The sequence below is a fragment of the Monodon monoceros genome, unplaced genomic scaffold, assembly GCF_005190385.1.
Source record: "Monodon monoceros isolate NGI ecotype Baffin Bay Population unplaced genomic scaffold, NGI_Narwhal_1 Super_Scaffold_18, whole genome shotgun sequence".
In the NCBI taxonomy this organism is placed as follows: Eukaryota; Metazoa; Chordata; class Mammalia; order Artiodactyla; family Monodontidae; genus Monodon; species Monodon monoceros.
The window spans coordinates 1,517,553-1,544,504 of NW_021703774.1; the positions used below are offsets into that span (position 1 = coordinate 1,517,553).

At 62.0% G+C, this 26,952-nt stretch overlaps 1 protein-coding gene across 1 annotated transcript in view; it reads left to right on the top strand.

Annotated features, from left to right (window-relative positions):
* CACNA1S (calcium voltage-gated channel subunit alpha1 S) overlaps nt 1–25,881 on the top strand; it is a 65,406-nt gene extending 39,525 nt beyond the window's left edge. Inside the window, exons 19-44 of the mRNA XM_029228383.1 lie at nt 258–317; nt 1,529–1,635; nt 2,050–2,137; nt 2,397–2,504; nt 4,576–4,628; nt 4,846–4,992; nt 5,258–5,459; nt 5,866–6,024; nt 7,315–7,425; nt 8,238–8,321; nt 14,055–14,111; nt 14,939–15,067; nt 15,201–15,266; nt 15,946–16,037; nt 16,630–16,789; nt 17,714–17,841; nt 18,842–18,938; nt 19,211–19,313; nt 20,069–20,170; nt 20,413–20,537; nt 21,870–21,998; nt 22,687–22,937; nt 24,069–24,154; nt 24,853–24,944; nt 25,128–25,256; nt 25,374–25,881. Coding sequence (XP_029084216.1) covers nt 258–317; nt 1,529–1,635; nt 2,050–2,137; nt 2,397–2,504; nt 4,576–4,628; nt 4,846–4,992; nt 5,258–5,459; nt 5,866–6,024; nt 7,315–7,425; nt 8,238–8,321; nt 14,055–14,111; nt 14,939–15,067; nt 15,201–15,266; nt 15,946–16,037; nt 16,630–16,789; nt 17,714–17,841; nt 18,842–18,938; nt 19,211–19,313; nt 20,069–20,170; nt 20,413–20,537; nt 21,870–21,998; nt 22,687–22,937; nt 24,069–24,154; nt 24,853–24,944; nt 25,128–25,256; nt 25,374–25,625 — 3,117 coding nt within the window. The 3' untranslated portion in view covers nt 25,626–25,881. The remainder of the gene's footprint in view (nt 1–257; nt 318–1,528; nt 1,636–2,049; nt 2,138–2,396; nt 2,505–4,575; nt 4,629–4,845; nt 4,993–5,257; nt 5,460–5,865; nt 6,025–7,314; nt 7,426–8,237; nt 8,322–14,054; nt 14,112–14,938; nt 15,068–15,200; nt 15,267–15,945; nt 16,038–16,629; nt 16,790–17,713; nt 17,842–18,841; nt 18,939–19,210; nt 19,314–20,068; nt 20,171–20,412; nt 20,538–21,869; nt 21,999–22,686; nt 22,938–24,068; nt 24,155–24,852; nt 24,945–25,127; nt 25,257–25,373) is intronic.
* The last annotated feature ends 1,071 nt before the right edge of the window (nt 25,882–26,952 follow it).

Genomic DNA, 26,952 nt, shown 5'->3' on the forward strand with positions numbered 1-26,952 from the left:
TGGTGGTGGGGATGGTGGTGGTGATGGGGATGGTGGTGGGGATGGTGGTGGTGATGGTGATGGTGGTGGGGATGGTGGTGGGGATGGGGGTGATGGGGATGGTGGTGGTGATGGTGGTGGTGATGGTGGTGGGGATGGTGGTGGGGATGGTGGTGGGGATGGGGATGGTGGTGGGGATGGTGGTGGGGATGGTGGTGGGGATGGTGATGCTATCACTGCTCTGCCCCTCCTCTCACTGACCTCTGCCCTGTCACCAGATCCTTGGGTATTTTGACATCGTGTTCACCTCTGTCTTCACTGTGGAGATTGTCCTCAAGGTGAGCGAAGGCTGTGAGACAGACAGCCTGGGCGAAGGGCATCTCCAGGCCAGGGACCAGACCTGCTGTGGCTCCAGCTTACACAGGCTGTACAGGGGCTGGGTTGCATGGAGGAGGGAAAAGCAAGAAGGTGGTGGAGAGCAGCAGGGAAAGATTCCCAGGACCCAGGAGCCCGGATGGTCTCAGCTCACGAGTTGGTGCGAGCGGGCAAGCAGGAGGGGTGTGGAGGCATGAGGTACAGTCAACCCGCGGCCTGCGTGTCTCTGAAGCCTTGGGCACGTTCTTCCACAGTCAAGGCGCAACTAGCCTAAGCGTGGACCCAGGAGCAGTGATCTGTTCCCAGACCTTTGTTACCAGCGACTGAAAGGCCTCCCCTAGGATCCCAGAGAAGCGGCTGTCACCCTGGGTGGGTTTCTGGCAGCTCCGCCCTCTCACGGCCCTCCCACCCCTTGTCCATAGCACACCACTGCCCTCCCGTTCTCAGGGTGGACACACTGGGGTCACAGCATCATTGGTGGGGGATGGGGTCTGGGGGCAGAGACTTCCCATCTGTGACTAGAACCCATAACCCCAGCCTTCACCTCCATTAACCAGGAGGGGAGAGGGGAGCCGTGAAGGGAGAGCAGGCCCAGAGCTGGCTGCAGTATGAAGTGAGGACAGTCCTTTCTTTCAGGGCCCCGATTATTAAAGAAATTGATCAGAGGGAGATGGTGGCTTCCCTGAGGTCCAGGAGGACTTCCTGGAGGTTGTGACTTTAGAGTTAGGCCTTGAAATTGGACAGGACTTCATTAGAGAGAGAGCAGGGGCAGTCAAGGAGGACAAAACAATGCAAACGCGTTGTACAGCAATGTTTGGGATGTGCTCAGAGAGGAGAAAGTGGCCCCTCTGGGCTGAGATATAGCACGCGTGCAGGGGTGGGTGCCTGGGCAAGGTCTTCAGTCCTCGACGGGCTGTTCAGCCTGACCCAACCATGCCTAGGATGCTTTCGAGGGAGGAGGGAGAGGAAGAATTGTATCAATTTGCAGAGCAGAGGGCAGGGCATCCCCCTGTGGCTGGGTAAGGAAGGAGACCCAGGGCTCCCTTGGCCTCGCTGCCCATGAGAGGTGTCAGTGCTCCCAGAGGCGGGTGCAGAGAACAGGGCAATGCCCTAAGGACCCAGCAAGGAGTGTCCCCAGGGTCCTCCCCACCCAGGATGCCACCTCTCTCCCCAGATGACCACCTATGGGGCCTTCCTGCACAAGGGCTCCTTCTGCCGCAACTACTTCAACATCCTGGACCTGGTGGTGGTGGCCGTGTCCCTCATCTCCGTGGGACTCGAGTGAGCGGGGCAGCCGGGGCCCCAGAGTGGCAGCCCAGCCGCTGTTGGTTGGTGGGCACTGAGCCACAAGGGGACAGTCTCTCGGGACCACTGGCCAGGGTGGGGGGGTCCCTTGGGTTGTCACCAACTGGACTGAGTGACAAGGCTAGGTGGGCAGAGCGTGTGCTGGAGACCAGGGGGGATGTGGACAGGAGCAGGGAGTCCCCTCCACAGCCCCACGGGGAGCACAGCCCCGGTGCCCAGGGCGCTCCAGTCTGATGGGAGAGACAGGGTCTGTGGGCAGCCCTGGAGGAAACCAGCCCAGGGGCCGGGAGGCGCCTCTGTCCTGGGGCGGAGCTTAAGGGGAGTTGGGGGAGGCAGGCGTGGGTGCGGAGAGCTGGTGGCAGGCAGAGGGCTGAGCAGGCTGCCCCCCAGGTCTAGCACCATCTCCGTGGTGAAAATCCTGAGGGTGCTGAGGGTACTCCGACCGCTCCGGGCCATCAACAGAGCCAAAGGGCTGAAGGTGAGAGGGGCCGGCGGGACCCTGGGGGGAGAACAGGGCTGCCAGGCCTCACTCAGACAGTCAGCCTGGCCATTGCCGGGCCCATCCCATCCCCTCTGCCCAATGGGGGTGTGGTGTGGCTGGGAAGCCGTGCCCCCATGGGCCCCTCTCTGCCCCCAACAAGCCGGGAGGCGACTAGGCTTGTGCCCTGGGGGCCCCTTGGCTGGCACAGGGCCGGCAAGGGGAGGGGGAGAGGTGCCGACCGGGTCTCCCTCCCCAGCACGTGGTGCAGTGCGTGTTCGTGGCCATCCGCACCATCGGGAACATCGTCCTGGTCACCACCCTCCTGCAGTTCATGTTCGCCTGCATCGGCGTCCAGCTCTTCAAGGTGAGCCCCTCCTGCCCTCACTCCCCCAGCTCCGGTGCCAGCTTTTGGGCCGAGGCAAGAGCCGGTCTGTTTCCCTCTAAACGAGGGGAGCCCCAGACCGTGAAGGCAGATGTCCTAAACGCATAGGGGTAAGGCTAAGCCATCGAGAGCCTGAGTTTGGTTCCTAGGTGACGACCCACCTGGCCCCCGGGGCTCTGCGGGCCACCTGCTGTCTTACTGGCTCGCCCCACCTGCCGGGCCTGCCAGCACCCAGCCCACTGTCATGCTCTCCACCCCCTCCAGGACACGCCCGCCCCAGCCTCCGCACCCCCTGAGCCAGCAGGTGTGTCTCCCGCAAGCTTCCGCGGGTGGGGGTCCGTCGTTTCACATGTGGGAGCCACCCCGCTTCTGTGCTTACTTTCCTGGGAGAACTCCACTATTCGTCCCCCCATGGCAATCAGCCCGACAGGCCATCTTCTCCTGTGCGGCCAACCTCTGGATGCCTCTGGCTCTTAGATCACCTGCAGGACACAGACACGGACACCTGAGGGCACCACCCACATTCATGACCCTTCCTTCCATGACCTTCTGCTCCCACCCACAAAGCACCATCCCGATTACGTAACCTCAGTCATTCTTAGACATACGATGGCATCATCTTATAATCACTCATTCATTCAACAAATATTTATGGAGCATTTCCTCTGGGCCCGGGCCTCTGCTAGGGCTTGAGGGGGCCATGGAGCGAACCCCACAAGGCCCCCTCCATGGGCAGGGGCAGGTTTTGGGGAGGGCCATCAGGGTGGGGCTCCCAGAGGACCTATAGGGGACCGGGTCCTGTTGGTCTCTGTCCTGGAGGGGCGGGAGGGGTGTCTGGACGGAGACAGCTTAGCCGCCAAACCAGGTGCTTACAGTGGCCTGCACTCGGCCCTATCCCACAGCTCCAGCCAGGGGCGCCCCCCGCCCCATCCCCAGCCTCTGCCTCTGCAGCCTGGGGGCCCTTGGGACCCCCTCAGGGCAGAGTCTCTGCAGGACTCATCCTCACCCTGGCACCCATCTGGGCCCCCAAGACACGGTCCCCGAAAGAATGAGAGAGCAGCTGCTCCCCCACCCCCAACCCCCTGTGTGTGTTAGTCTCTTATCGACAGACCCCCAGTTCCCGCCCAGATCATAGTCAAACGCCAGGTACAGGTGGCATTTACATCACATTTGTAATGCACCGGTCACATGTATCCGTACTATATTTGCTTTCTGTACTAGATTGGGTGTTTGGTTTCAAGTGCCCAAAAACCTGCCCAGTGGCAGCAGCGTTCTCTGGCGGCTCCTGCCCCAACGTCCCCTGCCTCACCTTCACCCTCTGCTCCGTGACATTAGGGGGAGGTGGTAGGGACGGCAAGAGCCTGCAGTGACGGGGTGGCCGTGTCTTCAGCTGCTCCTGTGTCCCTGGCCAAGGCATTTCCCTCTCCCGACCTTTGAGGGCCCCGGACCAGCATCTATGGATTCAAACAATTTAGCCACAGTCAGACCTAGCAATCAACTCCTTTTGTTGAAACAAAATCTTCCGTGGGCGCCTAATATGCGACGTAAATCAAAGGAGAAACTGCTTGGGCTGCAGTCAGCAGAGGGGATCACAGAGCTCCCCTACTCAGCCTGGGGGGAGCGGGCGTGCCGGGACCCCTGCTCAATTTTGAGAGAAGATGTGTCATCTGGGCCCAGCTGGGCTCCATCCCTGCACCGCCCCAGGGCCTGAGAAGGAAGGGGCCTGTGGGGCAGCCCCAGCAGTGCGGGCAGGGGCAGGGGCTCCTGAGCGGGAAGCAGAGGCCAAGCTGGCTCCGTACTTCCCTTCTTCAGGCCCAGCCTGGGGCACTCAGCAAAGCTCATGGTCTGAGGAGCTGGCTCCCAGTCTCACAGCTGTCCGCCTGGCGGGGAGCCCGCGGGTGGCTGAGGGAACAGTGACCTGATGCAGACTATCCTGGGGCCCTGCCCCCACGGTTAGGCTGCCCTCAGGCCCTGCCTTCCCTCCTCCCTTCCACCCCATCTTTCCATCCTGTCTCCATGACAACCTGTCTCCCTCCCTCCCTCCTGGATGCAGGGGAAATTCTTCAGCTGCAATGACTTGTCCAAGATGACAGAGGAGGAGTGCAGGTGTGCGGGGGGGGGGGGGGGGGGCAGGGTGGCCCTTCTGCAGGGGCGACTGGGAAGCTGAGCCCCTCAGGCTCACGGAAGCCCCTTCCTCGAGTGACCTCGGGAGGGGTCCCGGGTCCAGACCTGCCCTCCTCCCCCACACTCACCGCCCGGGGGCCCAGAGGACGCGGAGGGGGACCCGCGAGCACAGTGCAGTGACCGCGTCTCCCCGCCTCAGGGGCTACTACTATGTGTACAAGGATGGGGACCCCACGCAGATGGAGCTGCGTCCCCGCCAGTGGACGCACAACAACTTCCACTTCGACAACGTGCTCTCGGCCATGATGTCACTCTTCACGGTGTCCACCTTCGAGGGGTGGCCTGAGTGAGTGAGGGCGGGACCCAGCCACGCGGCCAGAGGCTGGGGAGGGCCTGGGAGCTACCCGTGCCCCTGCAGCACGCCGGGCGCCGCGGGGGCTCGGCAGCCACCCTGGCTCTCGCGGGGTGCGCGCGGGACTGGGGTGCCGACCGCTCACTCCAGAGACAGCCCGACCAGGGGTGGCACGGTGTGGGCCTCTCTGCCCCGGTGACTGGGGGAAGCCAGCGCATCCCGCCCCGCCCAGCACCCCTGCGTCCTCTGCCCACCCCAGGCTGCTGTACAGAGCCATTGACTCTCACAAGGAGGACAAGGGCCCCGTGTACAACGAGCACCCGGAGATGGCCGTCTTCTTCATCGCCTACATCATCCTCATCGCCTTCTTCATGATGAACATCTTCGTGGGCTTCGTCATCGTCACCTTCCAGGAGCAGGGGGAGACCGAGTACAAGAACTGCGAGCTGGACAAGAACCAGGTGCTGGGCCGCCTGCTCCAGGCCTCCCGCCCACCGGGCCGAGGCTCAGGCCAGGGAAAAGGGCCCTTGGGCAGGGGGTGATCCCAGAGCCTCCATTGGGTGCCCAGCCCCACCTCCGACCCATCTCCCACGTGAAGCAGCACACGGTGGTCGGGTGGGGTCTCCTGTGGACCCGCCGTGATGCCCAGAGCCCCTGGGCTGGGTGAGAGCCGTGCTGCAAATGGGCTGTGATGGTTCCAGGGGAATCCGGCCCAGCGGAACTCTTCCCCTCGACAGCCCAGCAGAGGCCCTTGGCCACAGCTGCCCTTGGCCTGCTGAATTCAGGGCCCCTCCAGCCTGTGGGCGTGGACGTGGAAGGGGGGGAGGTGGCCCCGGGCACTGACCTGCCCATCGCGTCCCGTCTCAGCGCCAGTGCGTGCAGTACGCCCTGAAGGCCCGCCCCCTGAAGTGCTACATCCCCAAAAACCCGTGCCAGTACCAGGTGTGGTACATCGTCACCTCCTCCTACTTCGAGTACCTAATGTTCGCCCTCATCATGCTCAACACCATCTGCCTGGGCATGCAGGTAAGGCCCCCGGGGACCAGGTCCCCCGAGATCAGCGCCCAGCGGGCCAGGGCCTGGGCAGGGCAGGGGGACTGGACGCCGGGCTGACTACCCCCAGTAGACTCTTCCTGGCACCTGCTCTGCGCCAGGCACCGTGCTGAGGTGCCACGTGGGGCAGGGAGGTGGACTGGACGCCGGCCCGGGGGCCAGGCCCTCAGCGGTTCATCAGGGCCGTGATTCAAGCGCACACGCGGCTGTGGCTGCTCTGGGGCCAGGAGGCGGCTGCGCAGGAGGGTGGGGCTGTGTGGGAAGCACAGAGCGCCTCCTCTGTTCTCCTTCTGCTGTTGCCCTGATGGGGGAGAAGGCTGCAATGTCAGCTCCAGTCCCGAGAAAAGGGGATGTAATATTCACAGAACAGGTGCCTCCGAGGAGATGAGCACACTTTACAGACGAGTCATATCCGCAGCGTCCTTCTCAAGCCTTAATCAAGCATCTGATCCCTAACGCCCCGCATAAATGGGATCACACAGCAAGGCTCCCTGGCCCCGCAGCCCCAGCCACTGGCAACGACACGACCACACGTTGCTGGTGGGGAGGGTCTGGGGAGGGAGTCACGGAGCCAGAGGGCCCAGTGCGAACAGGGGTTCACGAGCCATGGCTCACGTGGAGGCCTGAGCTGGGCAGCAGAATCAGGAAGCCTTGCCAAGATGGGGTGGGGCAGGGGAGACGCCAGATCCTTCTACTACCTGGGAAGGTTTTGTGGAGGAAGTGGGGTCGTGTCAACTCTATTTTAAGAAGGGTGAGAGATTCCTGGGAAATGTTACAAGGACATCGATTTCAGGAGGGTCACAGGGGAGGCTCAAGGCGACTGAGGGCGTTGCTCGGGGCTGCCTCGGGGTCCCGGGGTAGCTTGCAGGCATGGGAGGCTGGTGATCTCAGGTGCCACCTGCAGGTGGGGGCGGTCCCAGCCTCGAACCAGGGGTCTTCCCTCCTGGTCCTGTACCCAAACGGCTCGGGGGAGCCGCTCACAGAGCCCTGCTGGGGGGCCTCCCTCCTGGCCTCCAGGAACAGACGTGTGTGGATAACCCTGCTCACAAGACCAGGGTCGGCCCCCTCCGCCTCCCCTCATGTTCCTTCGAGGGGAGAGGGCGTGGCCGTGGACCTGGTAGGATTCTGCACGTTGCCAGAGTGGGCTCTAGTTTTCTGAGGTTAAAGGAAGGTGGGCAGGGGCCCCGAGGAAGAAAGCAGGGCTCTGGGGGTGTCTCCCTGAGGGGCGGAGCCGGCCCCCAGCCCCTCCCTGTGCCTCCACAGCACTACAACCAGTCGGAGCAGATGGACCACATCTCAGACATCCTCAACGTGGCCTTCACCACCATCTTCACGGTGGAGATGGTCCTCAAGCTCATGGCCTTCAAGGCCAAGGTGAGTCCCGCGGCAGGATGAGGCCTTCCCATGGAGCCCTCTCACCCCGTCCTACAGGACGCCCTACCTCCGGCATTTCTGCTCCCAGCCTGCTCAGCCCGGGGCCGGCAGGACTAGATGCGGCTGCCCCTGCCCCGCCCCTTCCTTGAGCCTGTCTCGTGGCCCCGTCTCCCTTAAGCCTCTGAAGAGCAGCCCCCGGGCCAGGGAGCGTCCTGCTGTGTCCTGGGTTCCACGTCCACTCCCCACCCGCGACCCCCGTGTCAGGTCTGCCTGCGAGGCCAGACTGGACTGGGCTTCAAGCGGGGGACGAAGGACTTCCCCGTGCGGACCAGGACCCCAAATCCTGAGTTCCCAGGCACACCGCCCTCCCCTTGGACCACTTTATGCTATGGAGGGAGGGGAGGCAAGGGGAGGGGAGCGGGAGTGGGTGGGGCCCTGGAACACCCGTGGGAAGTGGCATCTTGGTGCAGCCCTGCCTGGCCCTGCAGTTCTGCATCCCCCCGACAGGGACCACTGCACTCTGCTGGCCTCTGAGCCCCTCCCCTCCACAGCTCACCCCGGGCCCCTCCCCCCAGGGCTATTTTGGGGACCCCAGCCCCTCCCCTCCACAGCTCACCCCGGGCGGCTCCCCCAGGGCTATTTTGGGGACCCCAGCCCCTCCCCTCCAGAGCTCACCACGGACCCCTGCCCCCAGGGCTATTTTGGGGACCCCAGCCCCTCCCCTCCACAGCTCACCCCGGGCCCCTCCCCCAGGGCTATTTTTGGGACCCCAGCCCCTCCCCTCCACAGCTCACCCCTGGCCCCTCCCCCAGGGCTATTTTGGGGACCCCTGGAATGTGTTTGACTTCCTGATTGTCATCGGCAGCATCATCGACGTCATCCTCAGTGAGATTGATGTGAGTACCGGGTGGACACAGCCATTGCTGGGGTGGGGCAGAGGCCACAGACCCTCGCGGGGTACCTGCTGCGTGTGCAGCCCGTCACCCCAGGTTACAAATCCTGTAGAGCAGACAGACACCTCAGATTCCAGGCACAATGAGTGTGCCAGGCGGCCCACAGCAAGCGCCACGGTGGAAGAGAGAGGTCGTCCCTGGGTGGCATGGTCAGGGAAGGCTTCGTGGAGGTGGCGCCGTCTGAAGGGGTTCCTGAAGGAAAGGGAGGTGGGAGCAAGCAGCGCAGGCAGGGCTGCTGCCGGAAGGGCGCCGGAGAGAGACGAATAAACAGAAGGTTCGGGGCGCGCGGAGAGGTCCGGTTGGTAGAAGCACACGAGCGTGTAGACCTTGTGTAGCCGGCAGTGTGGGCACCGCTGGAGGTCTCTGAACAGGGCCGTGGAAGGATGAAAGCTACGCTTCTAAAGCGTTAACCCTGGAGGCGAAGGGCAGGAGGTGAGAGCGGCTGCAAGCAGGGGGCACAGTTTGGGAGGCAGTGGTTCATCTACTCCTCAAATACTGAGCGCCTCCCACGGGCTAGAGGGACAGCAAAGAACCAGAGCACCGGGGCGGGGTGGGGGGGTGAACGGACAGTGCAAGTGAATCTGTCGCATGGCCGGTGTGGCCAGTGCGTGTGATGAAGAAAAATCAAGCAGGTGGAGCCTTCGACAGAAGGGAATGGGAGGTAGTGTCCGGTGGTACTGAGCACAGCCCTGCATGGAGCACAGGGTGGGCCGTGCGGGGGGTGGGGGGGTGAGGTGGGGAGTGCGCAGGCCTGGGTAGGGAGCTGGGAGCACGTGGGCCGGCTGAGGACCAGCGGGAGGCCTGGCGGCTGGGTGAGGGGTGAGCGGCGAGGTGAGCTCAGAGAGAGGGCGGGGGCCGGATCCTGTCGGCCCTGGAGAGCCATGCTTCTGATCCTGGGTTCTGTTCTGCGGGGAGACGAGAGCCCCGGGGGCGTGCACACCTGGTCTGACCTCAGTTCTCAGGATCCCTTGGGCTGCTGTGCTGACAGCACGCTGTAGGGGACACTAAGGGCCGCCCGGGGGGCGGTCAGGAGAGGGGAGGTAGCCAGCAACTGGAGCTGCTTGGGGCACTGAGCCGATAGCATTTGCTGATGACCTTGATTCAGGGTGAGAGGAAAACGAATCCACGGTGAGTACAAGGGTTTTGCCCAAGAAACTGAGCTTCCATTTGCTGTGATGTGCCAACTCCCAGAGGAGCAGGCGTGGGGCAGAAACCAAGAGTCCCGCTTGGGGCGTGACAACTCAGGACGCTTGCAGGGCATCCGAATGGAGACGCTGCAGCAGGCTTGGATTTATGACCCTGGCGCGCAGAGGCTGCTCAGGCTGGAGATCTAAATCGGAGACTACTGGAGGAACTGGCATTTAGAGTCGTGGGAGGGGGTGAGAACAGCCACGGAGAGAAGAGGGTATTTGGAGAGCGAAGGTCCGGAGGCCGCGCCCGGTGGTGTCCCTCCCGGGAGCCCGGCCCGACAGTCTCACGGGACTCTAGGGGAAGAATGCCTGGCTGGAGTGGGCTGAGGAGAGGCAGGGCAGGCTGTGAGCCTGGACAGTTCTCTCTTTTTGCTATGAAGAGAAATGGCTTAGAAGGTGGAGGAGAGCGTGCAGCCTAGGAGAGTTTTCTTGAAAATGGGAGAAATGAGAGCACATCCTGGGCTCGTGGGAGGATCAGGCAGCACAGGGGCGACTGCAGGAGCTAAGCCCTTGGGTGAGAGGGCAGGAGACCCTGTGTCCCGGGGAGGGCTGACTCTGGGGACGGCAGTTCGCCCCCCGAGCACGAGGGGTTCCGTGAGAGTCGGGGTGGACGTAAGGACAAGCTCGCGGCTCTGGGAGGTGCAGCGGGGCGAGGTGAGTGCCGCCCAGGGCCCCGGGAAGGAGGCGTCGAGGAGACTCAGTATCCCGAGGAGAAGAAGGATGGGGGGCCATCTCCATGATTCTGCTCTGGTGCTGGGGTTTGGGTGCTGGTGTGCATGTGCGGACGAGCCGCGCGTCATTGGAAACGCAGGCCAGGAACCGAGGGTCACTGACTCCAGAACGTGGCAGCCGCCCCATCAAGGAAGGGAGCGGGTGGCCGAAGCCTGGGGGGTTGAGGCTCCACAGGGTTCCAGCTGGTAAGGCCACGGGGCTTGGGACCAGAGAGCCATTCGTGAGCTGCGGGGTGACAGACGGCAGACTGGGGGACTGCAGCCAGTTACAAGGATGGAGCAGGGGTTGCAGGGCCGGGAAATCATGGCGGCCAGTTCAGGAAACAGCTTCACCGGAGTCTGGGGGGAGGCGGTTACTAGAGGGCAGCAGACCCCCTTCAGTGGTTTTCTTTTTTAACATCTTTATTGGAGTATAATTGCTTCACAGTGGGGTGTTAGTTTCTGCTTTATAACAAAGTGAATCAGGTATACGTAAACATATATCCCCATATCCCCTCCCTCTGCGTCTCCCCCCCACCCTCCCTATCCCACCCCTCTAGGTGGTCACAAAGCACCGAGCTGATCTCCCTGTGCTGTGCGGCTGCTTCCCACTAGCTATCTGTTTTACGTTTGGTAGTGTGTATATGTCCATGCCACTCTCTCACTTCATCCCAGCTTACACTTCCCCCTCTCCGTGTCCTCAAGTCCATTCTCTACATCTGCGTCTTTATTCCCGTCCTGCCCCTAGGTTCTTCAGAACCTTTTTTTTTTTTTAAGGTTCCATATATATGTGTTAGCATATGGTATTTCTTTTTCTCTTTCTGACTTACTGCACTCTGTATGACAGACTCCAGGTCCATCCACCTCACTACAAATAACTCAGTTTCGTTTCTTTTTATGGCTGAGTAATATTCCATTGTATATATGTGCCACATCTTCTTTATCCATTCATCTGTTGGTGGACACTTAGGTTGCTTCCATGTCCTGGCTATTGTAAATAGAGCTGCAATGAACATTTTGGTACATGACTCTTTTTGAATTATGGTTTTCTCAGGGTATATGCCCAGCAGTGGGATTGCTGGATCATATGGTAATTCTATTTTTAGTTTTTTAAGGAACCTCCATACCGTCCTCCATAGTGGCTGTACCAATTCACATTCCCACCAGCAGTGCAAGAGGGTTCCCTTTTCTCCACATCCTCTCCAGCATTTATTGTTTCTAGATTTTTTGATGATGGCCATTCTGACTGGTGTGAGATGATATCTCATTGTAGTTTTGATTTGCATTTCTCTAATGATTAATGACGTTGAGCATCCTTTCATGTGTTTGTTGGCAATCTGTATATCTTCTTTGGAGAAATGTCTATTTAGGTCTTCTGCCCATTTTTGGATTGGGTTGTTTGCTTTTTTGTTATTGAGTTGCATGAGCTGCTTGTATATTTTGGAGATTAATCCTTTGTCAGTCGCTTCGTTTGCAAATATTTTCTCCCATTCATTTTGAGGAAATGGAGGCTGTGGGTGGAGCCAGCATGGAGGAGGGAAGAGACCGCTGACGGTCTCACAAGAGGTAGAAAGGATGCGATTCAGAGCCCTGGGAAAAAATGAGTGTAAGACAGAAGCCGTGAGGAATGCAGGGTGTGAAAGGGGGCAGGGTGTGGGGGAGGCGGGCAGGCGGCGTCCACGCTGGGTGCCTCCAGGGCATCTGAGGAGCGGGCAGAGTCCTCGGGGAGGGAGGGCGGTGGGTGTGACAGTGTGACTTGCCTCTGAGGGACAGCTGCTGTCATGAACCCACGGCAGGAAGCCGATGGGGCTGCCACACTGCCAGGAGGCAGGGGTCTGAGTCTGGGCGGGGGGATGGGGGTGGTGGCGAGTGCCCAGTTTCTCCCTGGAGTCATGCTTGGCAGCCCTGAGGCCTGGAACAAGGGGTCAGATACCAGGATCGTTGTGGTCTTGAGGGCCGGCTCGTTGGGTCTCAGTACAAGTAGCCAGTATGTGAGCCCAGGATCTGGCCCAGGAGAGACGGAGGGGATGAGGCCTGGGGGTGGGATGAAAAGCAGCAGGGTGTGGGCGGGGGTTCCTGCCAGAGGGCAGGATCCCAGAGGTGGAGCCCTCCAGGGTGGCCTTGCTGAGGATCTGAAGCTGAGGTGGCTGCCGGGTGAAGGACGGGAGCAGGGGACAGGGAGGGGCAGATCCCGGAGCCAGAGGTTGAAGTCACAAGGCATTCCTCTCCCCCGCTCCCCCAGAGTGCCTGCCAGGGGCAGCCGGGAGGAGGGGCGTGGGGAAGAGCATCCCATATCCAAGCAGGCCCGGAGGGGGCGGGGCTGAGGGGGGCAGGCTGCCTTCTGGGCAAACCAGGGCACCTGCTGGGAAATAGCCCCCAAAGGCCCCAGGGTCTGAGAACATCACTTCTCACCAGCGCAGTCTCAGCTCAAATGACAAATTACTTCTTGGAGTTTTGAGGTCTGTGCCGGGGAGTCTGGGGTAAATCAGAGCAGTTTCTTTGGTGCAGGAGGGCCGAGGGCGTCGCTGGTCACCTTTTGGTTTTCAGGGACAGCAGATGCCCCTAACCAGGACTGTTTGCTTGAAGTCATGTTAAGACTTTGAATTAAAATACGGATTTATATTCCTGTCGTATAAACCAGGGAGCAGACTAGGGCGGCAGCATCCGTTGGCACCCTCTGCAATCCCGGTTCCGCTCTGTCCAGTCAGTAGCCACGACCCGCAAGTGTCTACTGGTCACTTGAAACGTGGCCAGTGCAACTGAGGAGATGAATTTCTAAGTCTATGTAGTTTTCACTGTAACCCAAAGAGCCACATGTGGCTGGTGGTACCACGTTGGCCGCACGGGCCTGGAACGTGGCTTGTCACCCCGGGCTGCGTGTGAAATCGCCTGGGGTGCATTTACACCCGGAAGCCAGGCCCAGGCCCCAGGAGCTGACTTACTCGGCCGGGGTGGGACCCAGCATTCTGATGCCCACCCTGGGCTGAGAACCAGTGTCCCAGGTGAAAGTTGCCCTGGAGAATGCTGCTTGGTGGGGAAATAGCATACTGGGAACCAGACCCCCACAAGTCATTAGGAGATAAAGCAATGATTCCCCATCCCAGGACTCCAGAAACAGGGTTTCTCCTGAAATGTGGCCCAAGGGAGGAGCTCAGAGTAAACAGGAACAAAGGCTGCTCCCCGCACCCCGTGCCCACCCTTTAAGAGCCTGGCCCTGAGATGGAAGCCTAGGTCCTGCTCCCAGGTGGGGGGCTGGGGAGGGGTGGGCAGAGATGCATCTGCTGGGGGATCTCAGACTCCCCCAGAGGGCCTTTGCCACAGAGGATGGGACCCCAGTAAGGGCCTCGGCAGCACAAGGGAGCTGGCCAGCACCCCTGGACTCAGGAGACAGGGGTGTGACTCGTGTGACTCCCCTTGTGACCATGAGCGCAGGTACTTTCCCACGTGCCGACCCCCTACGGCCCCAGCATCACAGACCCCAGACACACAGGTTGCATCTTGGGGGCGAGAAGGGACCTGCCCGTCTTTGGTCTCCCCTCCTCTCCTGGCTCCCTTGCCCCCAGCCTGTGGCCTCACTGTCCCCACAGCTCCGTCCTCAACACCCCCCCCCCCGACCCTGGCCGGCAGCCACTAGGGGCCTCTCACCCCCTGCCTCTCTGCCTCGTTCTCTCTTTAACTCTTATGTGGCCTGTCCTCTCTGACGCCTCTCCTCACCGCCCTCCCACCGTGTCCCTCCTCTCTCTCCTCCCCACACCCCCTCCTCTCTCTCTCCACAGACTTTCCTGGCCTCCAGCGGGGGACTGTATTGCCTGGGTGGCAGCTGCGGGAACGTTGTAATTCCAGGCTGCATGAGCCTGCAGGGCTCGCCCGCCAGCTCTGCCCTGCAGCATGCATGCTCGGGCCTGGCCGCTGGACTGCATGGGGCAGACGCACTCAGGGCCCCCTGCCCCAAGCAGGCCCCAGAGGGTCCGGGTGGGGACGGGGTGGGGGGCGGCGAGCTCTGTGCTACTAGAATGTGCATGGATGCAGTGGCTTTCTCGGAGCCCTGGGAAACAGGGCCTCTGTGCTGATGGGAACATCCAGAAAGAACTGGCTGATACAGAACCTTAGTGACAGGTCACCAGCACCAAGCCTGTGGGGACACGGGACGCCGGGCAGGGGGCTCTCCCTGGCCGGAGTCATCCAGTGTCTAAGGCTGGCACGTGGGCAGAGGCCTCCCGGCTTGGGACAGCCCTGTGCGGGGCAGGGTGTGGCCACTGAATTGATGGCCGCAGAGCAGCTGAGCTTCTGGGAGACTTTGCACTGGGTGGACACTAGGGGAGGGGCGGGAGAGCTGCCAGGGTCCTCGGCTGAGTGGCAGCTCGGGGAGAAGGTGGGATGAGGCAGGAGCCCCAGGAGAGCCGGCGCGGGGCCTGGCCGCCGCCTCCTCCGCTGCCCCGGGGGCAGAATCGCCGTCCACTCAGCGCACTGCTTGGTGCCCAGCCCGCGTCACCACCAGCGTTGCAGGCCCCCGAGGGCCAGCACGAGTGCTCAGCAGGGGCCGCGGGGCGGGCTGGGAGTCCCCCCAGCACGACTCGTACCGCACACTCTGCCCCGCCCCGCCTGCCTGCTCTCACCCCCTGACCCGGCCCCAGACTGATCCTGGGGCTGCGCCCCGCAGGACCCCGACGAGAGCGCCCGCATCTCCAGCGCCTTCTTCCGCCTGTTCCGCGTCCTGAGGCTGATCAAGCTGCTGAGCCGCGCGGAGGGCGTGCGCACGCTGCTCTGGACCTTCATCAAGTCCTTCCAGGTGTGCGGCCCCGCCCACCCAGCCGTGGCGGGGCGGGGGGGGGGGGGGGCGCGGTGAACGCGAACGACGGCAGGGCGGGGCTGCGGGGCGGGCGGCGGGGCCCTGCGCCCTGAGCCTCCGTCATCGCCCACAGGCCCTGCCCTACGTGGCTCTGCTCATCGTCATGCTCTTCTTTATCTACGCCGTCATCGGCATGCAGGTGAGGGGCGGGAGGGGAGCCTCTGGCCGGCGTGCAGGCTGGACCCTTCCCCCGTCCGGCCTCCCGGCAGCCCTGGGCTCAGCTGCAGGACCAGAGGAGGAGGTGGTCCCCAGACGGCGCAGCACCAGTCAAGCAGAAGCAGCGCGGGGCATGGAGGCGGGGGAGGCTTTGTGGGCAGACGGACAAGGGCCAGATTGCTCTCCAGGGCCCCGTCAGAGGTTCGGGTGGTCTCAGCCTACGATCTCCTGGAGCACCCTGCTCCCCACATTGAGTCCCTGACTAGCTTTTGGTTAGGGCAACTGGCCCACCCCCCCAGATTTCTTTGGCTTGAGGCGAAGAACTTCACCCAACCTTGATAATACAGGTGACCCTTGAACAACACAGGTTTCAAATGCGCATGTCCACGTATATGCGATTTTTTGGGTAAATACGTACCGTGGTACCCCACGATTTGTGGTGGTTTGAATCCATGGATGCAGAGCCCCAGATACGGAGGGCCCAAGGGCTGACTGTAAAGTTATACCCCTGCAAGGCTCGAGGGCCAACTGCAGCCCAGTTCGTCTGGCTTCAGGTCTGACGGGGCCTGAAGTGGAGGGGGTTTGGAGGAAGTAGGGGGCAGTGGGAGACGGGCCGGGGGGGACCTGTGCGGGTGCCACCGTCCGTGCTTCCTGGTCTGCAGCTGCTCGGGAAGGTCGCCCTGGTGGACGGGACCCAGATCAACCGGAACAACAACTTCCAGACCTTCCCCCAGGCCGTGCTTCTGCTGTTCAGGCAAGAGGCCCCAGCTGTCCCCACCCCTCCCCTAGTCCGCGGGGCAGGCTGGCTTCGTGTGTGTGGACCCATCGCGCCGAAGCGCCAAGGCTCTGCTGTCCTTTTCAGATGCTCACCCCATACAGCCGGAGCCGCTGTTTAAATCGTTTTTGCGCGAGTGGCCCTCGTCTTCACTGTGCCCTGGGGGTCGAAAAGGAGACAGCCGGTCCTGAGTGGGGTCCCGCAGATCGCCCCACCCTCATTGCACTGAGGCGGGCGATGGAGCTCGAATGTCCCTTGGGGGGACGGGGAGGCCTCGCCGACCCCGGGTCAGCTCTCTTGCTCTCTTGCTGCCCCAGCGGTGACTTGAATCCTGGATTGATTTTGCCCCTCTGTCCGAGAAGCCCCCTTTCTTTGTTCAGTTCCTGCCTGTGGTGCCCCACGAGGGGTAGAGTTGGGGGGGACCACGCGCAGCACAGAGGGGCAGTGGGGCCTGGCTCACACTGGGCAGAACGTGAACCCGGGGTCCTCAGGGGCGCCCGGCCTGCTCCCCCCGACGCCCTGCTCTCCGCCGCTGCCCAGAGTGAGAGGCGCACGGCGCCCTGCCTTCCAGGTGTGCCACGGGTGAGGCGTGGCAGGAGATCCTGCTGGCCTGCAGCTACGGCCAGCTATGCGACCCCGAGTCGGACTACGCCCCGGGGGAGGAGCGCACCTGTGGCACCGACTTCGCCTACTACTACTTCATCAGCTTCTACATGCTCTGTGCCTTCCTGGTGAGGCGCGAGGGCGGGGCGGCCGGGCTGCGGGGAGATGCGCTGAGGCAGGGTGATCCCCCCACCCCCCGCCTCCCGTCGCCTCTGTCTCTCCAGGGACCTATAGCTCAGGGACTCAGGAGACGGGACTCTGTTCTGGTCATCCTGGGCGTGGCTGAGTTTTCCGAGTGCGTTTGCCTGCTCCAGAGGAGTTGCTAAGAGCTTGGCCCTTTTTTGCTGTTGTTGTTAGCGATTGGTAATCAAAAGAATTTAGTGAGGTTCTACCCTAAAACAGAGTAAAGCCGTTCGCCCCTCTCTCTTCCCTGGAAGAGGCAGTTGCCCCCCAGTGAGGAGGCTGAGACTCTGGAAACGAGGTCCCGAAGGAGGTAGCAGTGGGCTCGGAAACAGAGCACAGGTGGCTTTGAGGCTCCAGGGCTGCTATCTGCACTCGTGGGAGACAAAGAGCCCCCCAGCCCCAGGCCCTCGCTCTTCACTCTTTTTCTTTTCTATGTTCACTAAGGCGCTTGCTTGAGCGTCTAACGTTCCCTGGGCTCGGTGCAGGGGACAGAAAGGCAAACAGGACACAGCCTTAGCCCTGAAGGCACTCACTGAGTGCCACCTTGCATTTCAGAGGGACGCCCAACAATACAGGACAGACAAGAGCGGCACAGGGGGAGACCAGCGTCCCTCTGGGGGGCAGACGAGAGGCTGAGGTTGGGATTTTTAAGGATGAACCCCAGGAGCCCCGGCAGTGGACACCGCGTGGGCCGGAGCAGTGACACAGGCTGCTCGTGTGCGGGATGTAGTCACCAGAAGGGCTCGGAGGCAGGGCCCAGGCAGGAGAAGCTACGGACCCCAGACCCCGTGGAAGCCCCCATTCCCCCCGCCCCGCCCCCTGTGCCACCTGCCTTTCCGAGCAGGGAACCCACGGTTCTCCTCCTGCAGATCATCAACCTCTTTGTGGCTGTCATCATGGACAACTTTGACTACCTCACACGGGACTGGTCCATCCTGGGCCCTCATCACCTGGACGAATTCAAGGCCATCTGGGCAGAGTATGACCCAGAGGCTAAGTGAGTCCCTCCTGCAGGCTCTGTGCTGGGCCCTCCCTCAACCATCCACTCCTCTGGTCTAGACCCCGTCCTGGAGTCCGACAGCGAGTCACTCTCCAGTCTAACGACAAGGAGGGGGCTGCCCCTCCCTTTATTATCCGAGGGCCCGGAACAGAGACTTGGAGTTCCTCAGGGTTGGGAGGGATCCTACAGCCTCCCAGGGCAGAAGCCCCCTCGCCTTTATTGGGAGATGGTCATCCAGCTTCGCTTGGATGCTTCTAGGAGCAGGGAACTCACTACCTCCCCAGGCAGTTTAGGCCCCGGCTACTCAGAGTGTGGTCCACTGACCAAGAAGCTGAGCTCTATAAAGATGCAGAGCCCACCCCCCGCCACCTCCCCGGCCTCACCCCAGAATGACGGAATCAGAATCTGCATTGCCGTTAACCTGGCCCTCGGGGCGTTCGGGTGCACTTTAGCGCTGGGAAGCACAGCTGCCTTACCTTCCTTCGAAGAAGGTAATAAGCTCACATTCGATGACTGTTTCCCAGGTGTCAGGTGCTGTGCCAACCACGACGTGTATTATCTCACTTAATCTCCCAGCCTATGACACGGTCTCCAGCTCCCTACCAGCCCCTGGAAGTGAGCTTCCACCTCCCTTGATCCATACCCTCTACTTCTGTTAATACATCCCAAGAGCCCCCAGGCAGCTTGACTAAAACCCAGCGAAGGCTCCACCATGGGAGAAGTGAGGTCCAGATTCCAGCCCGGAGATCCCATATCTGAGGGGATTCTGGCCTCTTACCACCCCCCCAAAAAAGAGCCCATTCCTGGTGGTGGGCAACAGTGAATTCAAACATCGTTTCTTCTTTAAAATGGACACTCAGCTTCCACTCCCTAAGCACGGTTGGAAATCAGGAAGCATCCCCCTGTCTCCTGGCTCCCCCGCCCTCGGCCATTCTCTGAGCCGGAAGGGAGGTCTGGGTGGGGCTGCCAGGTACACAGGTCTGGTGTCCTACCGCAGGGGCAGAATCAAACACCTGGACGTGGTGACCCTGCTGAGAAGGATCCAGCCCCCTCTGGGCTTTGGGAAGTTCTGCCCACACCGGGTAGCATGTAAGGTAACCAGAGCTGCCAGCGAGGGGTGTCCCCCACCTGGCCCTGGGGCAGGGACACTGGCGAGGGCCCGACTGGGTGAGTCATTTCAGAGCAGTCGTCTCCTGGGTCCCCACACGCCTGGGACCTAAACTCTCAACAGTGTCTCCAATTCATCCTTCCCTCCGTCACGGAGGGCGTAGCGCCCGGTCCCCTCCCCTGCCGGCCCCCAGCCCGGGTGAGGATGAACCCCCGGCTCAGTGGTCCTGGCCTGGCAGTGAGCCCCCTCTCTGCACAGCGGCTGGTGGGCATGAACATGCCCCTGAACAGCGACGGCACGGTCACCTTCAACGCCACTCTCTTCGCCCTGGTCCGCACGGCACTCAAGATCAAGACGGAAGGTGCGGGCAGTCCCCTCCTCTCAGGGGCTGAGTTTTCTAGCGGATTCTACCAGAATCTGAGCTAAAGGTCGGAATCAAGAGTCACGGGGAGAAGCAGAGGGAGGACCCAGGCCGTGGCCACAACGTTCTCATGCCCCTCAGGGCACAGCGGGAGCCCCCAAATTCTGCAGGGCAAAGGTCACCAAGGCTCTGTTCCCACACAGCCGGGTCTGATGCGGGTGGGCCAGGGAATGGCGGGGTGAGCACGGGGGTGGGGCCCCCCGGGGTCCGCTGGACCGCTGCTGGGTGTGCACAGGGCCCCACTGAACCTGCAGGCCCCCCTGCCGGGAGGACAGATGGGATGGGAGTTGGGAGGAGATGGGGGTGTCCCTCACGCAGGGACCCAGTGGCATCAGAGCTACCGCCCAGGTGAGCAGGGCCTTCGCAGGCATGAAGCAGAGGAGCAGGACGGCTGCCTGGAGGAGGCGGGACAGACCACGGGGTGTGGGGGATGGAAGGCTGCTGCGCGGGCGGGCGGAGGGGAGGATGGGGGGCGACAGCCTCTCCAATCAGCCACTCCAGGTGCTGGAAGCCGAGGCCTGTGGGGAGTGCGTATGTGACCTGAGGGTCGGGCTGCCCCGGGGGAACAGCGTTGCCCTCCCCACAAAACAGCCGCCACAAGGGAAAACCCAGCCAACATTTGCTGAGCGAGAAGTTCGGGGAGCGCTAGGTGGCTTTGTCAAGTGCGGTTGGCTTGGCCTGTCCCTTGCCCCCAGGTAACTTCGAACAGGCCAACGAGGAGCTGCGGGCCATCATCAAGAAGATCTGGAAGAGGACCAGCATGAAGCTCCTGGACCAGGTCATCCCTCCCATAGGAGGTGGGCGCCGCTTTGGGAGACCAGAGAGCAGAGGCGGCCGAGGACAGGGGAGAAGGTCGCTTCCAGGGAGCCCCACGGGAGTCGGAGAGCAGCCTGGCCCTCCGTGAATGCCTTGGGTGGACCCTGTGGCAGCCATCGGGGTCACATCGGCAAGCAGAGGAGGGGGACGCGAGGGGCACCTGGACCCGGCTACGCTGACCCCAGCCTCAGATGCCCACTGGCCCCTGTTGCGCCCCCTGCAGATGACGAGGTGACGGTGGGGAAGTTCTACGCCACATTTCTCATCCAGGAGCACTTCCGGAAGTTCATGAGGCGCCAGGAGGAATATTACGGGTACCGGCCCAAGAAGGACACCGTGCAGATCCAGGTAAGCCCATCCCGAGCACCAGGGAGCTCCACTGCTGAGATGCTCTCGAGACTCCAGCTCCCTCTCTGTGTCCTTGGGGGCAGCGGTGGAGGCAGACAGGGCAGGATGGAGCCAGGATGAGTAGGGGCAGAGATGACAGCTCTGGATGGAAGATGCTTTGACCTCAAGGGAAGAACCAGGAGCCCTTCCAGCCCTGCATGATACGACCCTAAACCATGGTCCTATCCCCTGAACACAACGGAGAGATTTGGGTTAGATGAGAGCAGTGGTCTCCAAAGAGAACAGGTTTCCCGGGGGAGGGGAGGTGCTTGAGATGACCCATTGGGTACGCAAAGAAACCTAGAACTTTGGGCTATCTTGCCTGTTTTTAATTTCAGTTTTTTATGTTAAGTATATCGCACATAAAGCATACATTAAAAAAATATTCACGTATTCGGGCTGTGCGTTCACAAATGTATCTCAATTTTTACTTTGAAACAATCTCACAATTTAAAAAGTTGCACGTATGATACAAAAAAAATTTTTCTTTTTGAACCGTTTGAGGGTTATTCCTATCAACCCAGAACAGGTCAGTGTGTATTTCCTGCCAACAAGGGCATTCTCCTCCATAACCCTCCTACATAACCACGATGCGGCCACCAAAATCAGGAAGCTGATGCATGAGTCCCATGGAATCCTCAGGCCCCGTGCAAGTTGTGCCAGTGGTCCCAATAATGTCCTTTATGGCAAAAGGATCGGATCCAGAATCACACAGTGCGTTTAGTTGTCATATCTCTTTAGTCTGTAGTCCCTCAGTCTTTCCTTGAAATGACCTTGACACTTTGAAGATTCCCAGCCAGCGATTCCCTCGGTCTGGGTTTGTGCAGTGTTGCCTCGTGACAGATTGAGGGCTTGCATCTTGGACAGCAATGTCCCAGAAGTGATGCTGCGTTGTCACTGCAAACTGTCAGGTGACACCAATCTTGCTTTGTCCCGTTGCTGGTGATATGAACTTTGATCAGCTCAAAAAATGGTATAAATGGCACGTGCCATGGGAAGAGATCATTTGTCTAAAAGACTGTACTGATGAGAGGATTTCCCGGCCTGGAGGCCTGGGCGGGGCATGAAACCCCCTGTGAGGCCTAGAGAAGATGCCTTGGGAGCCATCAGGGTTTGGATTATCCCAGCGGCAGAGCAGGAGCCCAGGGGGATCGAATGGGCGGGAGAGGGTGGGGCGGAGCTGGGCCTTCAGGGAAGCCCTGGTTGCCCGAATTAGACAGGGGGAGGCCGTGAGAAGCAGTTCGTCCTCCCCTCCTGGCCTCGGGGGGCCGCTGAGTCCCTCTGTGCCCCCAGGCCGGACTGCGGACCCTTGAGGAAGAGGCAGCCCCTGAGATCCGCCGCACCATCTCGGGAGACCTGACGGCCGAGGAAGAGCTGGAGAGAGCCATGGTGGAGGCCGCGATGGAGGAAGGGATATTCCGGGTGAGTGAGGCCCCGGCCACGCCAGCGCAGGCGCGTTCCAGGCCAGGGAGCGGAAAGGAGGCCAGGAGCCCCACCGCGCAGAACGGGGTGGGGGGGCTGAGGATACCCGCCGCCCACACCTCCCAGGACTCTGAACCAATGACCCACCTACCTGAGGTGTCACGTCCTTCCCACCTTCCTCTGCCCAGCCTCCCCGGCCTCCCCTCCCCACAAGCCTGAGGCAACGTCCATCCATCGGAAGCCCCCGTTATCAGGTGCCCCAGCTGCTTTCTGTCTCACTGTCCTCCCTCCTAGAGCTGGAGGGTCCCTCACGACCACCCAGCTGAACCTTCTGGGTTATTCATGAGGAAATGGTGGCCCAGAAAGACCGTCTGAGTCCAGTACCGCTCAGCAAGTTACTTTCGGAGGTTGGACTAGAACCCGTCCTCCAGACTGCCGGGTTCCGGGCTCCCCGACACCCTGCATTTCCCGTCCCGGTGTCTGGTCCCCGTACAGTTCTTACGGGTGTCCCGCGTACCCCATCAAACTGAGAACGCCCCGAGGGCGATGGTCTCTTCTCCGGCCTCACAGCCCGCCCTGTTCTCCTCTGGCCTTGTTCCCGGTGCCGTCTGTCGTCCAGGGTGGCAGCCCCCGCACATCCATCCCTGGTGCCTGGTCTCAGTCCCTCCCCTGTCCTCCTCGCCCCCAGAGGACCGGAGGCCTGTTTGGCCAGGTGGACAGCTTCCTGGAAAGGACCAACTCCCTGCCTCCACACATGGCCAACCAGAGACCCCTCCAGTTTACTGAAATAGAGATGCAGGAGCTGGAGTCACCCGTCTTCTTGGAGGACTTCCCTCAGCATCCAAGTACCAACCCCCTTGCCCGTGCCAACACCAACAATGCCAACGCCAACGTTGCCGGTGGCAACAGCAACCATGGCAACAGCCCGGCATTTTTCAGGTAGTGGCGGCAACCGTCAGCCCGGCATGTAGGGGCTGGGCTGAGACTGGGCAGACATGGTTAGTGGGCTCCGGGCCTTTGGGGGCACCCCGAAATGTGGAGGGTGTGCTTTGCTTGCCTTGCGCCCTTTGGGGTCCAGCCCACGCCTTGCTGCGCAGGAGGCCGGGCCTGGACGGCAGAGACGTGTGTAGCCAGCAGGGGGCAGCCTCGGGTCGGTGTCGGTCAGTGCCCAGCGGTGCTTTTCTTCCGTGGTCTTGGCTTTTCACCCGGGAAAGGCACACGTTAGGTTAGAAGGGGAGGGCGCATCCTACGAAACCTGAAGAATTAAGATTCAGCCCTTGGATTTGGGTTCCAGGTGGTTCCCATGTCGCCAACCCAGGGCTGAATATAATCTGTGATTACATGAGTGTCAGGAAAAACAGCAGGATGAGCAGAGAGGGTCTCGGCCATCATGGCCTATGGGCTGGGCTCCAAGCAGAGCTTCTATTCTAGACAGCGGGCCCAGGGACTGGGCGTCTCCTTGGCCTGGAGAGGCTGGGTTCCTCTGCCTCAGGAATGGGCGGGACAGGGCAGAGTCCCGGGGAACCACTACTTCCCAGGCTGGGGCTGCCTGCACCCCCTTCTGGCCTGAGACCCCTCAAACTCAGCCCACAAGTCTTGGAGGGCGCCTGCACGTGGGGTCACCGCGGTGCTGGGTGCTGTGGACGTGCAGACCCGGCCCAGCCCCCAGAGGATTGCAGTCTTGTCGGGAGAACGTGCCATGTGATCCGACTGTGACCAAACGATGTCAAAGAGTAGGTCCTGAGCAGGCCGAGGGCCCAGAACCTAACTGGTTAGGGGCATGGAGGAAGCTTCCAGAACTGTGGGCTCTAGGCGGGACACCCTGCGACCAAATGTGAGGGCTCCCGGGTGATCCACGTGCACCCGAGGTTGAGACGCAGTGTCCTCAGGGGTGTGAGGCCCGAGCTGGGCAGGTGTGGGAGGGGCCCAAGAGCAAAGGGGTGCAGATGGGAGGAGAGGAGGCTGGCCACTCCAGAGCGATGGGCCTAGACCCTGAGGGAAAGGGTGTGGGGACCACAGAGGGCAGGGATGGGGGAGCCCGTAGCCCCATCAGCCGTGCTTCCATTTCAGCGTCCACTCTGAAGGGGAGCTCCCAGGGGAGACAGAGACGCCTGCCACCAGAGGAGGAGCCTCCGGCCAGCCCCAGGGGACCCTGGGTCAGTCTCTCCTGTGCTCCCGAGGGGCTGACTTTCTCCCAGGAAGGCCTGGGGAGCTGCTCTTCCATCCAGTTGGGGAGCCTGTGGCCGGGAGGGCTGGGAGCCTGTGGCGATGGGAACCAGCTCCTCACCAGGCAGAGGAAGGGGGCCACCCAGGTGACTGAGGGAGCCGGGGGTGGGTGGTACACTGTGAAAGGGCCCTCCCTGGCACACCAGGAAGCTTGGACCCCTCCACCCCGGCTGAAGACAGCCCTGGACACACTGACACCTCCAGCAGATGACCGGGCAGCCTCTCAGTGGGTCCTGGACCGCTGTGTGTGGCAGTAGGGGCCCGAGGAGGCTGGAGTTCACAGGAGACCAGGGTGCTTGCTGTGTTCCCCAACACAGACGCACACGCGCACACACACATGCACAGTCACACGCACACAAGCACAAGATCAGCTGGGCCAAAGCTGGTCAGGCTCTGGCCCTGATCCCCTCCCAAACCCACAGGGACAGGGCCCAGGGCACGTAGAGTTGGGGGGATGGGCAGTGGGGAGTTCCGCCAGGCCTGGGGTGGGCTGGGCCTCGGCATGTGTCACCCTCTAGGACCCAGAGGATCTCAGGGCGGGGCTGACTGGCCAAGGGGAGCTCTGTCCACCCAGGGCTCCCAACAGGAGTCAGCAGCCCCTCTGGCCCTCGGCCCACCGTGCCCACAGGACCCCACAGCAAGTCCCATGGGGAGAGGCTGCAGGGACAGCTGCCCCGGAGGGCGATACGCGGAGCTCAGGCACCTGCCAACCCCTGCCAGGTAATGGGCCACAGGCCGGGGAGCTTGCAGTGGTAATTCAACAGCAGAAGCAAAGACCCCCAGGAAGAAGTCCCCCGCTTCCTGGGGGTCTTGGCTGGGGCTCCCTCTGAAGAGCCAGGGCTTCCTGATCCCAGTGGGCTCCAGCATTCCTGATGGGTCTTTGCTTCTGTGCACCTGGAACAGCTTGTGGGGACACAGTCTCTGGTGCCCGAGGAGAGGAGCCCCACCCCAGGGTCCCTGCCCGAGGAAGCGCCCCCCAAGGATGGTACCCCCGGGTGCCCGGCCCCAGCCATGGCCCTGCTGATCCGAGAGGTGAGGGGGACTAGGAAGGCACTGGACTGCATCCCGGGGTGGCCCTGCAATGGCCTGGGGTGGAGAGGGGCTGAGGCTCCGCGGGAAGACCCACCCGGCCACCTCTTGCGCCTGCAGGCTCTGATTCGAGGGGGCCTGGGCACCTTGGCGGCCGATGCTCAGTTCGTCATGGCAACGGGCCACACCCTGGTGGAAGCCTGCCAGATGGAACTGCAGGAAGTGGAGGTGGCAGCCGCCGAGCTTCTGAAGGGACGAGAGACCCTGGAGGGTGTGGCCAGTGCCCGGGGGCGTTGGAGCCTCGGGTCCTCCCTGGGAAGCCTCGACCAGCATCAGGGCTCCCAGGAGACCCTCATTCCCCGCAGGCTGTGAAGGCCACGGGTGTCAGCCTGGGCTTAGAGCCGGCATGGCCAAGGGTGGGGGGCTGGCGCGGGAGGGTTGGCCCAGCACGGCAGCCCCCCATCTCAGCAGCTAGATGGACAAACAGACAGGAACCACCCACAAGGTCAGGAGGTAGATGGACAGGCCCTTCTCCTCACCAGCAAGAGGCGTGATGGGATGGAGCTTCTGGGGTCATTCAAAGAGGCCTGGTCAGTGCCAGCAGGACATTAAAATCTCCAGGCCTGCAACAGGGCACCTGTCTCTGCTCGTCTCCTTTGGGGGCCCTTCTACACCCTCCGCACACACACCCCCGCCGTTCCACGGAGGCCCCTCTGCATCATCCTCCTGCAGGAGCAGAGGGGCCACCGTGGAGCAGGCGGTGCTCCTGGACGTCGCTGGGCAGACCCCCGGGCAGGTCCCCTGCAGCCACTCTTCCCCACTGTCCTGGCCAGAGTCCACGGCCCGCCCGGCCCCAGAGCCTCGGGGGGGCCCTGCTCTCCGCCTGGGGGAGCGGGGCCCGCAGTGCCCCCCCTCCCCTCCCGCACCCACCGAGGAGCAGTGTGTAACAGGATGAAGCACGGGCTGTGGCCCCCACTCCCTCCTGCGTGCCAGCTGCAGACACATCCTAGCCCCAGAGCACCGTCACACACGGTACCCGCTCGTTCTCCAGCAGCGGGAGAGGCCATGTTGAAGATGCCACACTGGAGGCCCAGAGAGGTGGCTCGCGTGCCTGTGTCACACAGCCAGCCAGGGGCAGAGTTAGCACTGGGGTCCAACCAGGGCCCTCCCCTCTTCCCCGGGCAGACGCTCCCCCCGCCATCAGCTCTCCCACTGGCCTCCCGTGCACCTCCTGGCAACCCCGCCGCCCAGACTGGGAGCCGCACGGGGCAGGGGGATGACGCCCCCAGTGCCCTGCAGACCCGGGGTCCCCGTCAGAGGAGCCATTTCCACTCGTCTCCTCCTCAAACCTCAGCATCAGGGACCCGCCCCCACTCCACCCTCAGCAAGGCTTTGTTCCCTCCTGCACAGAGATGCCCCCAGAAGATCCCTCCCACAGCTCCTGTCACCAGCCTGCCCGCTGTGCCCCTCGCTCCCCGCCCGGCCCCCCGACCCAGCGGGAGCCCACTCTCCTGCAGCCGACCCCACTCTCCTGCAGCCGACCCTCGGCCAGCCCAGCCACCGTCCGCCCCTCCTCACTGCCCTCCTCCACCTGCATGTCCATCCTGGCCGTCCCCCTGCCGTCCAGCTACCTGCTGTCTACCTGCCCTCTCTCACCTGTCTACCTGTCTCTCCCCTGTCACCTGGTTAGTTCATTCCT